The sequence below is a fragment of the Pipistrellus hanaki genome (assembly GCF_964339955.1).
Source record: "Pipistrellus hanaki genome assembly, chromosome: 4".
Lineage (NCBI taxonomy): Eukaryota > Metazoa > Chordata > Mammalia > Chiroptera > Vespertilionidae > Pipistrellus > Pipistrellus hanaki.
This window is the reverse complement of record NC_140506.1, coordinates 95,544,561-95,558,065: the sequence shown is the minus strand read 5'-3', so window position 1 is coordinate 95,558,065 and position 13,505 is coordinate 95,544,561. Positions and strand designations below refer to the sequence as shown.

At 62.7% G+C, this 13,505-nt stretch overlaps 3 protein-coding genes across 8 annotated transcripts; all 3 read left to right on the top strand.

The window, feature by feature from the left end:
- Positions 1-93: 93 nt before the first annotated feature.
- Positions 94-5,436, top strand: MAZ (MYC associated zinc finger protein). 5 transcript variants are annotated; one of them, XM_084883042.1, is made up of 7 exons: positions 94-547; positions 1,149-1,235; positions 1,319-2,166; positions 2,570-2,633; positions 2,900-3,071; positions 3,841-4,065; positions 4,366-5,436. In XM_084883042.1, the coding sequence occupies exons 1-6, from the start codon at positions 512-514 to the stop codon at positions 4,041-4,043; spliced, it is 1,410 nt and encodes a 469-aa protein (XP_084739168.1). In that variant the 5' UTR covers positions 94-511; the 3' UTR covers positions 4,044-4,065; positions 4,366-5,436. The 5 variants fall into 5 exon arrangements, with proteins under 5 accessions (XP_084739168.1, XP_084739169.1, XP_084739166.1 ...); XM_084883043.1 differs by lacking the exon at positions 3,841-4,065 and having other exon boundaries at positions 389-547; XM_084883040.1 differs by lacking the exon at positions 94-547 and having other exon boundaries at positions 900-1,235.
- Positions 5,437-6,355: 919 nt separating this feature from the next.
- On the top strand, positions 6,356-9,993 carry PRRT2 (proline rich transmembrane protein 2). 2 transcript variants are annotated; one of them, XM_084880967.1, is made up of 4 exons: positions 6,356-6,507; positions 7,152-8,095; positions 8,437-8,569; positions 8,743-9,993. In XM_084880967.1, exons 2-4 carry the CDS (start codon positions 7,217-7,219, stop codon positions 8,751-8,753), a joined length of 1,023 nt encoding a protein of 340 aa, XP_084737093.1. In that variant the 5' UTR covers positions 6,356-6,507; positions 7,152-7,216; the 3' UTR covers positions 8,754-9,993. The 2 variants fall into 2 exon arrangements, with proteins under 2 accessions (XP_084737093.1, XP_084737094.1); XM_084880968.1 differs by lacking the exon at positions 6,356-6,507 and adding an exon at positions 6,565-6,783.
- Positions 9,994-10,221: 228 nt separating this feature from the next.
- PAGR1 (PAXIP1 associated glutamate rich protein 1) lies at positions 10,222-13,335 on the top strand. The gene is made up of 3 exons (XM_084880969.1): positions 10,222-11,024; positions 11,229-11,311; positions 12,898-13,335. Exons 1-3 carry the CDS (start codon positions 10,543-10,545, stop codon positions 13,095-13,097), a joined length of 765 nt encoding a protein of 254 aa, XP_084737095.1. The 5' UTR covers positions 10,222-10,542; the 3' UTR covers positions 13,098-13,335.
- The last annotated feature ends 170 nt before the right edge of the window (positions 13,336-13,505 follow it).

The window sequence follows — 13,505 nt, the reverse complement described above, 5'->3', positions numbered from 1 at the left end:
AGCTCCGCCCATCCGTGCCCCTGGCGCGCGCTCCCCTTTCCGCCCGCTCCTCGACAGCGGTTTTGTGCGCGTGCGCGCGAAATAACGGCCGCCGCCGGTGGAGGGGGGGCACACTCTTTTAAGTGGGGGGAGAGCGGCCACCGTCTCCCGCGCGCCCACCACCTGCGCCATCACCAGCCAATCAGCGGCCGTCTCAGGGGTCTCACGCTGGGGACGGCTGGGGCTGCTGGGCGGCTCCTCCAGTCCCTCCTCCCGCAGAGTCCCTCTCCGACCTCCCCCTCCCGCCGCCCCGCGCGCGCTCGAGCTCGCGCCCGCTCCAGCCTCTTGTGTGTCCTCGCGCCCCCCGCCCGCCCTCCCCGCGCGCAGTGTGCTCCGCTCCCCCCACCCTCCTCCTCTCCCCCTCCCGCCCGCCCCGCGCACCACCTCCCGGGCTCCCCCTCCCCCACCGCCGCCTCCTCCTCCTCCTCCCGCCCCAGGGTGAGCACGAGCCACCTCCCTCCCTCCCTCCGCCATGGATCCCGGCAACTGGAGCAGCTTCATCTTCCAGGTAACAACCCCCTCCCCCGCCCCCACCCCCCCTTCCCACACCCCCTCCCGCCCGCCCTCCCTCCCGTCCCACCCCCCCTCCGCGCGCCCGGTGCGCGCGCAGCTGTCCCCCTCCCTCCCTCGCGCCCTCCCCCGCCCTCCCCGAGGCGCCGGCTGGGCGCGCGCGTGGCGGGGGCCGAGGCTGCTCCTTCGCTCCCCCCACCCCGCCCGCCAGGCTCCAACCGCCGCCGCTGCCGCCCGGGCCCCCGCCCCCGGTCCCTGGCCCCGCGGGGCCTCCCGCCCCCACCGTCGCTGCTGCGCTCCGTGGCCCGCCAGGCGCCCTCCTTCCCTCCCTCCCGCCGGCCGGGGTGCGCGGGCGGGCGGCGGGGCGGCCCTCGGGCCATGCGTTCCGTGCGGCCCAGCCTGGCCGGCTGGGGGCGGCGCCCCGAGCCCAGGCCCCACGCGGCCCGCGCCCCCGGCCCCCGCTGAGCCCCAGGGACCCCGCCGTGGCCGAGGCCATGTTCCCCGTGTTCCCTTGCACGCTGCTGGCGCCCCCCTTCCCCGTGCTGGGCCTGGATTCCCGGGGGGTGGGCGGCCTCATGAACTCCTTCCCGCCACCTCAGGGTCACGCCCAGAACCCCCTGCAGGTCGGGGCTGAGCTCCAGTCCCGCTTCTTTGCCTCCCAGGGCTGCGCCCAGAGTCCATTCCAGGTGAGTAGGGGCCGGCCGCGCCGGGCCAGGCTGGGAGGGCGCCAACCCACGGCCGCGGCCTACACGGTGTCTTGTCCCCGCAGGCCGCGCCGGCGCCCCCACCCACGCCCCAGGCCCCGACGGCAGAGCCCCTCCAGGTGGACTTGCTCCCGGTTCTCGCCGCCGCCCAGGAGTCCGCCGCCGCCGCTGCTGCTGCCGCCGCTGCAGCCGCCGCCGCTGCCGTTGCTGCAGCGCCTCCAGCCCCGGCCGCCGCTTCCACCGTGGACACAGCGGCTCTGAAGCAGCCGCCCGCACCCCCTCCGCCGGCTCCGCCGGCGTCCGCTGCCGAGGCTGCGCCCCCCGTTTCTGCCGCCACCATCGCCGCAGCCGCAGCCACCGCCATCGTATCCCCAACCTCGACGGTCGTGGCCTCGGTTGCATCTGCCTTGGAGAAGAAGACAAAGAGCAAGGGGCCCTACATCTGCGCCCTGTGCGCCAAGGAGTTCAAGAACGGCTACAACCTCCGGAGGCACGAGGCCATCCACACGGGCGCCAAGGCCGGCCGGGTCCCCTCGGGTGCCATGAAGATGCCCACCATGGTGCCCCTGAGCCTCCTGAGCGTGCCCCAACTGAGCGGAGCCGGCGGCGGAGGGGGAGAAGCGGGTGCGGGCGGCGGAGCGGCGGCGGTGGGAGCCGGGGGCGTAGTGACCACCACCGCCTCGGGAAAGCGCATCCGGAAGAACCACGCCTGTGAGATGTGCGGCAAGGCCTTCCGCGACGTCTACCATCTGAACCGACACAAGCTGTCGCACTCCGACGAGAAGCCCTACCAGTGCCCTGTGTGCCAACAGCGCTTCAAGCGCAAGGACCGCATGAGCTACCACGTGCGCTCACATGACGGCGCTGTGCACAAGCCCTACAACTGCTCCCACTGTGGCAAGAGCTTCTCCCGGTGTGCGCGGGGCCCGGTGTGCGCGGGGCCCGGTGTGCACGGGGCCCAGGCCTTGGCCGCGCGCTAGGCCGTGGGGAGGGAGGGACTGCGATGGAGGTGGCCTGGCCTTGGCTGGTGGGAGGGAGGTTTCTGAGGATGGGGACTGGGAGCCACTCCCAGGGAGGAGGGAGGAAATCTCTCTGGGTTGCCAGGGAGCAGGGGGTGGTACTTAGCAAAGGAGGTGGGTCTTAGGATTGTTGGAAAGCGTGGCGTGTACAAGGCGGCCTGCTCCAGGGGAGGGATTTCCGGCCCGGGGCTTGGGAGAAAATGCAGGGACCTTTCAAAGGGCTCTTGTACTAGGTGAGGCGGATTCGGGGGCATTTGTTCACTGCAGGGCCTAACCCCATCCCCAACGTGTCCCCAGGCCGGATCACCTCAACAGCCACGTCAGACAAGTGCACTCAACAGAACGGCCCTTCAAATGTGAGGTAGGAGCCTTCTTCCTGTCTTGGTTTTCATGATTTTAATCCTCATTGTAGTTGTCTGAGTTCAGCCTCTCAGACCCCCTTTTTCTCTCTTTTTGCTTTTTCACTCCATTTTCTCATCCCTTCTTCAAGGCCTCATCGTCTCACTCCCATTTCCTACAGATCAAAGATCCCCAAGGCTCTGATTCCTTTAACCTCTTGTTCCCCTCTCCCCATCCCCTGAAGCTTTAACTCTCCTGACACCCCCCACACCCCTCCCCCTTCCCCAGAAATGTGAGGCAGCTTTTGCTACGAAGGATCGGCTGAGAGCGCACACAGTACGACATGAAGAGAAGGTGCCATGTCACGTATGTGGCAAGATGCTGAGCTCGGCTTATATTTCGGACCACATGAAGGTGCACAGCCAGGGCCCTCACCATGTCTGTGAGCTCTGCAACAAAGGTACATGCTGAGGGATGCCGGGAGGGCCAGGGACAAAGGGTGGGGACAGCCAGAGGCCCTTTCACAGATGTGAGCTAAAGGTGCTGTAATGAGCTCGTGGCTTGTAGAGCCCTCTAGGAAGCAAATGGAGCACACTGGGCCCACTGAGCATCGTTAAGCTCTGAGAGGTCATGGCTGGAGGAGGTGGCACCTCTGGGTATGCGTGGGGAGGACTGGAAGGGACATGCTGTTTGGGGAAGGAATGGTCAAGAGCGCCAGGGCCCAGGGGTTGAGAGACAAGGTGTCAGCCGTGCAGCTAGTTTCTCATCTTCGGCTCCTGCGGCCAGTGGAGCACATTGCAGGAGTTTAACAAGCACGCACCCTGCCCCAGTAGCAGAGAAAGCTGCTTTAAAAAGATTCGCTTTTTCACTGAATAACTGGGCTGAGACTATATGGGTCACTGGAGGGAGGGGACACAGCCGTCTCTACTGAGGGTCAACCCTTCAAGTGGCTAGGAATCAGTGGCCTGTCACCCCAGGAGAGGTCCCTCAGCCACAGAGAACGGGTTCTGGGTACCAGTGCCAAGGAGTGGACACTAAACTAGGTCCGAAGCTCAGGGTGGGGCTGTGACCTACCCGCCCCAGCAGAGTAGTTGGCCCCAGGTTACCAAGGATGTGGGAGGAGGACAGGGCCATCTGAGGAGAGTGTCCCCAGCCTAGGAGAATAACCCCGTCTCTGGGGTCTCCACCTGGCTGACCCCATCCCCCAATCCCCCCCCCCCCCCCAATAGGCTTCACCACGGCAGCATACCTGCGCATCCACGCGGTGAAGGACCACGGGCTCCAGGCCCCGCGGGCTGACCGCATCCTGTGCAAGCTGTGCAGCGTGCACTGCAAGACCCCTGCCCAGCTGGCCGGCCACATGCAGACCCATCTAGGGGGGGCCGCCCCCCCTGTCCCGGGAGATGCCCCCCAGCCACAGCCCACCTGCTGAGGGGGACCCCCGCACCCACCAGGCAAGGCGTGGGGCATGGCTCGGGGGAGATGGTGTGTGTGGGACAAGGGCGCTCACGGGGCCCAGCAGGGGATCTCAGGAAGGCCAGGGATGTCCATCTCACTCAGGCTAGGGAGACTTCTGGGAACAGAGGGCCCTTCAGGAGAGCTGGATAAGGATGCAGGCCGAAGCCTCTGGGGACCAAACAGGAAGTGAGCAACGGCTGTGTCCCAGGGGAGGGAGTCTGGGAAAGAGTCTGGGGCCAAGGGCTGGGCTCTTGCCATTGAGATGGCGCTGTGATCGGGTGTTTTTCGCCACGCAGGTACCGGTGAGGTCTGTCCAATGGCGGCGGCGGCAGCGGCGGCGGCGGCAGCAGCAGCAGCTGCCTCAGTGGCAGCCCCTCCCACAGCTGTGGGCTCCCTCTCTGGGGCCGAGGGGGTGCCTGTGAGCTCTCAGCCACTTCCCTCCCAGCCTTGGTGAACTCCTAGTTGGTGAGGGGGAGAGGGGAGAATGGAGGAGAGTCCCTTTGTATCCTTTCCCCCTCTCTTCCCACCAACTCCTCACTGCTTCCCCCACCACCCAAGGAGCCTCCTGAAGAAAAGGAGGAAGAGATGTTTTCTTAGGGGAATTCACTAGGTTTTAACCATTCGTTTCTCCTGCTCCTCTTCTCCCTATCAGACCTGACCCCACGCACCCCTGTCCCCTTGGTTGTGTTCGAGCCCCCTGGACAGTGGGCAGGGATGGCAGAGGACAGGAGCGGCACTGCCTTCAACCCCTCCTCTCTGTACCCCTGCCCTGCCCTCCCAGGGATTTGTGAGCCTCCTCCCTTGATGGTCCTTCTTGCTCTCCTTCCGGTCCCCCCCCTACTGTCTGCTGCCCCTCCCTGGGGAGTTGGTGCTTTTTTTTTTTCCAGGGGGAGGGAGGAGAGAAAGGAGGGGAATCAGAGATTCTGTCCTAAAGAGAGGGAGAGGTGAGACTGAGAAGGGGCAGAAGCAGGGAAGGCAAAGGTTTGTACCTTCATAAGGCGGGGCTGTTTAGGGTCAGGCCCTAAACATACTCCTCAAGAATCCGTCAGGGGAAAACAAGTCAAGGGGGAGCAAAAGGACCTACTTGGGCCAGAGGCAGGACAAGGAGTGGAACTTTAGGAGGCCAGGGTCGTGGGGAGATCCAGGGACTAGAGGTGCTGCCTGGGGGTGGAGGAAGGCAGCTGCAGCGTCTCCCCCTTTCCTCTTCCACCCCAGCTCCAGCCCTGGCCTTTTTATCCCTCTCCCCCAAGGTAGAAGCTGTGGCCCTGGCCATGTCATCGTGTTCCCGTGTCCCCTGCATGTTCCCTACCCTTCACCCCCTCCTCTTGGCGTGGATCCCATTACAATAAATTTTAAATAAAAACTTGGCTCTGGCTTGATTGAATTGCTCTCACCAAAGTCCCTGTTCCCACCCCCAGGGGCTTCCATGGGGGCAGCCTTGTTCTGCCTTCTGCAGCTCTGGCTCCTCCCTCCCAGGGGCGGGAGTGGGGGAACCCAATCTGACAGGCCCAGAATAGCCAGCTATTGTAGGTTTGAAGAGACTTGGGTTAGAAACCCAAACAGTTGCTAGAATCCAGCCAAATACTAACACATCCTTAAGGCCCTGAGGTGATGGCCGATGGTGTATCTGCAGAAAGGTTGGGAAGTCTGAACCCTCGCTACGAGAGGGGGGGGGGGGGTGTGAGAAGAAAAACTGCACTTTGCCCCTTCATTCCTGCCATAATCCACCCTGTCCTCACTGGGACTGCCCCAGCCCCTTCCTACTGTTCAGTCTGCCCTGCGGCCTCTGCCCTGCCCCCTTGTGATTCCTCCCAGGCCTTGCTTTCCTTCCCAGGGACCCTTGAGCCTCCCAGCACCCATTTCTGCGGCTGCTCCTTAAGTAGAGGGGCTCTGCAGCCTCCCTCCTCCTGAACCCACACCCTGCAGCCTCCCCTAGTTTTGCCTTCTCCCCCTTCCCTCTTCCCGCCCGGAAGGGTGGTCCACCCAGTATTGCCTCTCACCCTGGACCTGCCTCTTCGCAGATCCCTCTCCGTTTCACCCAACCCCCTGCCTCAGCCAGGAACCCCGGTGACCGTTGGCGGGAGGGGCCCGGGACTTGGGAAGGGGATACCCCCAGGAGGCGCTCGTGGGAAGGAGCGGGGAGCGGCGCGAGTGGTCTCCCGGCCGGTTGCCTGGGTAACGCGGGCCTGGCACGCGTGGCTCCCCTGGGCGGGCCTGGAGGGGCGGGGGAGCGCGTGCGGCAGCGGAGCGGAGCGCAGGGAGGGGACCGGAGAGGAGGGGAAGAGCAGAGCGACCTGAGAGGAGGGGAGAGGAGGGGATGAGCAGAGCGGAGGGGAGACCCGCCGCCTCCCGCCCTTGCTCGCTCGCGGACTCGCCTCCTCCCCGCCTGCGGCTGCTGCACCGGCGGCAGCGGGAGCAGCCCGGAGGCCGGCGCTGAGGTGAGACGGATGGGCTGAGGCTGCGGGTAGGAGGGGACAGACTGCAGAGGCCGGGGCGGGCTGCACTGCACAGGAACACGGCGCGTGGCCTCTTGGCTGGTGGTGCTGGGCGCGCCAAGCCAATGGAAGGAGGCGCCGGGGCACCCCGGGGACAAGGGAATCCCTGGGCGAGGGGCTGAGAAGGGGCTCAGAAGAGATGCCCAGGACCCTCTGGGAGGAGCGGGGGCATCTGTGCCCCAAACACGCAGCAAGAAAACCGCACCCACTGGCGCCCAGGTAGGGAGGATGCGGGAGTGAATGTGAGTATGGGCCCTCTGCCTAGTCTGCCTGTCGGAGTACAGGGTGCCTGCACAGCTTGATTTTGAGGTGCTGGGACGTCCGCTAGGACCCGGGAGGCTGGGTCTTGTTGGGGTACCAGGAAAAGTCCACGGGGAGGGGCCTGCTTACAAAGGGTTAATCTTCCCGGGGCTCTCCAAGCAGAGCACTCCTCCCCAGAGATGTCCCACCCCATGGCAAAGGAAACCCCAACTTTTCTTCCTCTCCCCAGAGGCAGCCCAAGGCTGGCGCCGAGACAGGAGCATACCCCTCTCAGGCTGCAGTGCTGAGAGCTCCTCTCCTCACTCCAAGCTGATCTCCTCTTCCAGGATTTGCCGCTGTCTCTGCTGCTCCATCCTCCCCACAGAGGCCCTCTCCCCTCTCCCATCACAAGATGGCAGCCAGCAGCTCGGAAGTCTCTGAGATAAAGGGGATAGAGGGGGGTCCCCAGGCCCCGGGCGAAGGGCCTGGCCGTCCTGAGGCGGGGACTGGCCCTCCCCAGGCCCCAGCTGAGGTCCCAGAGGAGCCAGAGGCCCGGCAGCCAGGGCCAGACACCACTCTGGACCCTGTGGACTCAGAGCCCAAGGCTGGGCTAGCTCCAGAAACCACAGAGACCCCGACAGGGGCCCCAGAAACAGCCCAGGCCAAAGATCTTAGCTCCAGCCCAGGAGGGGAACTAAAGGCCAACTCCAGGCCCAAGGAAGTGTGCCAAGAGCCAGCAGCCAAGCCCGAAACGAGCAAAGAGGCCACTGCCGACCAGGGGTCAGCCCTGGAACCTGCGGGCCTGTGTGAGCCAGCCTCAGAGCCCGCACCCCAGCTGGACCTCCAGCCAGTTTCCCAGCCCACTCCCAAGCCAGCCCTTCAGACAGAGCCCCTCATCCAGGAGGAGCCCACGCCTGAGGTCTTGACTGAGAGCGTGGGGGAAAAGCAGGAGAACGGGGCAGTGGTTCCCCTGCAGGCTGGCGACGGGGAGGAGGGCCCCGCTCCCCGGCCGCACTCCTCGCCCTCCACAAAGCCCCCTCCGGCCAACGGGGCTCCTCCCCGCGTGCTGCAGCAGCTTGTCGAGGAGGACCGCGTAGGAAGGGCTCACAGTGGGCACCCAGGGTCTCCCCGAGGCAGCCTGAGCCGCCACCCCAGCTCCCAGCTAGCAGGGTCTGGGGTGGAGGGGGGTGAAGGCACCCAGAAACCTCGCGACTACATCATCCTCGCCATCCTGTCCTGCTTCTGCCCCATGTGGCCTGTCAACATCGTGGCCTTCGCTTATGCCGTTATGGTGAGCCCCACGAGACCCTGGCCCAGGCCTGCCGGGGCTCCCCACTCCCCGCGCTGGGACCAAGCCCCGGGGACAGCCCGGCTTCCCTCTGCATGGATCTGACTTCCAAATTACGGGGCTTCGCCCTCCGAGCCTCTATGGCCCCACTCCTTCAGGTGGGAGGGATGGCCAGACACATTTCACACAGCCTTGCTGACCTATGCCCTCCTCCCTCTGTCTCTCCGACTCTCCTTCCTCCCTGACCACGGGCTGGCCTCTCTCCTCTGGACGACTCTCGCCTGATCCGTGCTGAGCTGGCCTCTGACCTGGCCTCGATGCCCCACTCCTCACCCTGCCCTCAGTCCCGGAACAGCCTGCAGCAGGGGGACGTGGATGGGGCCCTGCGTCTGGGGCGAGTGGCGAAGCTCCTGAGCATCGTGGCGCTGGTAGGGGGAGTCCTCATCATCATCGCCTCCTGTGTCATCAACCTGGGCGGTGAGTGGGGGCCTGGGGCCGGCTGGGGGGAATGGAAGGGCTGGCAAGGGCAGCTGTACTAACCCCTGACCCTGCTCTCTCCTGTCTGTCTCCCCTCCTGTCCTTTGTCTCTCCTTGTCTCCCCCACCCCACCCCGCCCACTGTCTCTCGGCCCGCCCTCTCCTCTTCCACAGTGTATAAGTGAGGGCTCTGCCCTGCACTCCAAGACTTTCCTTCCTGTTGGGAGCTGTCTTGGGCCCACCCTCCCCTGCTCCCCTGCCGGGAGCCCAATCGATGGCCCAGGCCCGCACCCATAGGGACCAAGGGAGCCTGAGCAGCCTTGTTTACAGCTTCTTTCCTGATCCTGCATCTTGCCAGGCTCCTCTGCCAGCCGTAGGCCTCCCTCCTCCCTGCACCGTTTCCAGTCTTCCTGCACTTCTGCCTGCAGCCAGTCCGGCCTCTGGCCTCTCATCCTGCACTTCCGGAAACCTCCCTGAACATCTCCCAGACTCTTCGCTCTCAGCCTCCCTGCATTTCTCCCGACTTGCACTTCTTCAAACCTCCCAAGTTACCTGCACTTCCAACCTGGTCTCCTCCCCCACTCACCCCCAACTTTCATTGTCTTGCCATCTTCCCCCCCAACCCCCATTCCTCTATTCCTTCTCTCCTTTTTCATCTCTCCCTCCCTCTCCACACCCTCCTCCCTGTCCCTCCTCCTGCCTCATCTCCCCCCAGCACCCTCTCCTCCCCAAGGGTACTCTCCTCTGATTTTTCTGCTGTCACTGATTATTCTGCAAAAACTCCAGCACTTAGATCAGGCTGGGAAAGGGCAGCAATGTCGGGAGAGGACCCTCTAGCCCAGGGCTGTTCTCTGTTGGCACGACCCAGGTCCGGATGCCTCCAGGGTGCCCGGGGTGGCAGAGCTGGCCGGCCAGGGCTCCTCTGGGGGCTTGTGCAGGATGGTGAGCGCCGTTCCAAACAACGGGGAGAAGGGAGGGGTGCGGCGACCGCCCCTCCCGGGTCGGGCCTACTTTATTGACCTGCCCCACCTGGGCTTTTTAACCCAGTCGGCAAGTTTCTTAAAGGCGAGAACTGGGGTGACTCATGTGCTTTGTAACGAAAGAACCCCCAAAACAGGACCAAAGCTACCAGCTTCCAGGAGCGCGGGAGGGACGGGACGCTGAATAACTATTTTCTAAGAGGAGGGAAGTGTGTTGCACGCGATCTTCCGCTAGGGAGGCAGAGACCTAGCTACCACGCGGTTTGGAGTTAGCGGGTTTTTTTTGTTTTATGGGGTTGGGGGAAAAAACACCAAAAAAACAAAACAAAAAAAACCCTAAAAGTCTACAAAAAAAAAAAAAAAGGATACATTAAACTAATTCTCCCTTTTTGTATGCCGGATGCTGCATGAGTCTGAAACACCAATAAATGGAGACTGCATGAAACTCGCTTCCAAGCCTCAGTTGGTCCTCACGTTGGTCCGCCACCGGGTGCGCCAGTGCTGCCTCTGGGGCGAACCTGCTGGCCAGTGCGCACCCGCACCGCGCCGGCCGCCATCTTTCCTGCGGGCGAAGCCTCAGCCCGAGCGCCGCCTGCGCATGTGCGGCCCCGCCCCCCTCCCGGTAGCGCCCTAGCGTGGAGCCGCCGTCCGCGCCTGCGTACTGCGACCCGCCGCGGCGGGCTGAGCTCAGGTGCGTACGGCGGCCGAGGCGGCGCTCCGAGTGGCGTTGGGGGCGGTGTGCGGCGAGCAGCGGCGGCGGGCCGTGGCCGGGAACACGCAGCGCCGGACCCCCGCCCGCGGGCGGGGCCCTGGAGGACGCTGAGCGCCCCCTCGCGGGGACGGGCGGTCCGGTCGCGGGGATCGCTGCTGGAGCCTGATTGGTCGGAGAGACATCCTTAGGGACGCCCCCGGGGAGCCCAGTTCCCGGGGGACCGGGCCCCAGCTCAGGACTCCTGCCTCACCCATCACCCCAGGGTTCCTTCCTTAGGGGCTTATGTCCCTTGTCCGGGGTCATGGAGACGTTGCGGCCACCCCGGCGGCGCCTCTGTCCGAAGAAGGGGAAGTGACCTCCGGCCTCCAGGCTCTGGCCGTGGGAGACCCCGCAGGCCCGCCGGCTGCGGCCAGTAGAGGCGAGGAAGAGGGGGGAGGAGGCCGGGAGGAGGCCGAGCGTGAGGGGCCTGGGGTCGAGGAGGCGCAGGGAGAAGCCCCCAGCGCCGAGGGGGAAGAGCCAGCCCAGGCAGACCCCGAGGACTGGTGCGTGCCCTGCAGCGATGAGGAGGTGGAGCTGCCAGCCGATGGGCAGGTCTGGATGCCGCCCCCCTCCGAAATCCAGCGGCTCTATGAACTGCTGGCGGCCCAGGGCACCCTGGAGCTTCAGGCCGAGATCCTGCCCCGCCGGCCGCCCACTCCCGAGGCTCAGAGTGAAGAGGAGAGATCCGATGAGGAGCCCGAGGCCAAAGAGGAGCAAGAGGAAAAGTGAGGGCACCCCCGTATGCCTGGTCCTTGGGTCGGTCCCCTGAAGCCAGGAGGAAATGGCGAGGGGGAGGTGGGACTCGGGAGCATGGAAAACGGAGGGAGGGAAGAGAGCAGGAGAGAGAGCTGGCGGGCTGGGCGAAGCACATGAGTGGGTGTGTCTGGGGAGACCACCCTCACCCTTCACTCTTTGTCCACCTGCCTCAGGCCGCACATGCCCACAGAATTTGACTTTGATGATGAGCCCATGACACCAAAGGACTCCCTGATTGACCGAAGGCGCACCCCAGGTACTGACTGACAAGGGGGAGGGGCAAGTGGGGGGAGGTGAAGGGCTTCTGCTCCCACTTACCCCAAAAGTGACTCTCAAAGAAGCCGTTTGGTGCCTGGGCTGTTCTGCACCTGCTGCTGCAGGGGAGTACATGCACACATGGGTCCATCCTTTCAGCTTAAATCGATAACCCTAAATTCATTTAAGAGAATTCCACATGCAATTCCATCATGGCTCCCATTTCCTTTCTCTCCATTCTCCCCAGAAGTCCAGATCTTCCTGGTCATTCATTATTGTCTTGGTTCACACCCCTATATTCCTGTGTACGTCTCCTAAGTCTCCTAACCTGACCCAGTTTTCACCCTTCCTAGAATTTACCCTTAGCGCCATTCTTGATTTCTCTCTTACTGCAACATTCAAACCAGCAGCAGCAAGTCCAGTAGCTCTGCCTCCACATTTCCAAGTTCATCTACAACTTTCAACACCATCCGCTCATCCAAGCCACCATCTCTTGTCTGGATAGTTGCAATAGCACCATACTGATCTCTCTGCCTCCAGTCTGGGTGACTAGAATGACCCTTTTAGAACATAAATCATGCCACTTCTCTGTCCGAAATCCTCCAAAGGTTTCCATTGCTGGGAAGAGAGGGAAGAGCGTGTTGAGAGAGAATCCAACCCCCACCTTGGCTTCCAAAGGCATTTCCATTTAAAATAAGATCCAGATTGAAACCGGTTTGGCTCAGTGGATAGAGCGTCGGCCTGCGGACTGAAAGGTCCCGGGTTCGATTCTGGTCACGGGCATGTACATCGGTTGCGGGCACATCCCCAGTAGGGGGTGTGCAAGAGGCAGCTGGTCCATGATTCTCTCTCATCAATGTTTCTAACTCTATCCCTCTCTCTTTCTCTCTGTAAAAAATCAATAAAATATATTTTAATAAATAAATAAATAAATAAAATAAAATAAGATCCAAAATGCCCTAGCCCAGTGGCCGGCAAACTCATTAGCCAACAGAGCCAAATATCAACAGCACAACGATGGAAATTTATTTTGAGAGCCCAATTTTTTAAACTTAAACTTCTTCTAACGCCACTTCTTCAAAATAGACTCACCCAGGCCGTGGTATTTTGTGGAAGAGGGGTCAAAGCTGCATGTGGCTCTCGAGCCTCAGTTTGCCGACCACTGCCCTAGCCGGTTTGGCATCGGCCTGCGAACTGAAAGGTCCCAGTTTCCATTCTGGTCCAGGGCACATGCCCTGGCTGTGGGCTCGATCCCCAGTGGGGAATTGCAGGAGGTAGACGATCCATGATTCTCTCATTGTGGATGGTTCTATCTCCTTCTTCCTCCCTCTCTGAAATCAATAAAAATATAAAAAATAAAATAAGAATCCAAACCCCTTATCAGGGCCTCCACCTCATTTCTTTGGCCTCATCTTTCATGTCACCGCAGCTCTCCACACTCTTTGAACAGACCTCCCTGCTTCCACCCGGGCCTTTGCGCTGCTCTGCACTGCCGGGCCTTCCCTGGTGGTTCCCCAGGTGCTTAGTGGCATCCAGGCAGGTGCAGGCGGCCTCACCCCTTCCACATTTCTCACCTTCCCTCTCCAGGAAGCTCCGCCCGGAGCCAGAAACGGGAAGCCCGCCTGGACAAAGTCCTCTCGGACATGAAGCGACACAAGAAGCTGGAGGAGCAGATCCTTCGTACTGGCAGGGACCTGTTCAGCCTGGACTCGGGGGACCCCAACCCTGCCAGCCCCCCACTGCGGTCCTCAGGGAGTAGTCTCTTCCCGCGGCAGCGGAAATACTGACTGGTGCTGCCTGAGGCTGCGGCGGGTCCCTGCGGGGCCTCGGCCTTCCTGCCCTAAGCCTGGCGCTGGGAGACTTGGGGAGAGGGCAACGCCAAAGCCCCGACAGCACCCCGCCCGCGAGGGGGCGCGCCTGTGTTACGTTTTCTGTTGAACATCTGTTTGGAGACCTGGCCTGAAATTTCTGAATCTAAAATAAAAAATACAAAGTTATCTTCTCTTAGGAGAGGGGCTGCAGCTGGAGCCCTCATAGTCATGGAAGCATAATTGTCTTCCCCCAGGTTGGGAAGTTAAAGGTGAACTCCGTCCACCTGACGTCAGTGCTCTGACCTCTCCCAGTCTCTCCAGTGAGGCCAGCTGGTTCTGTTAAACGAGCACAGCGCCTGCAGCTGCAGTGAGAGCCGCCCAGAG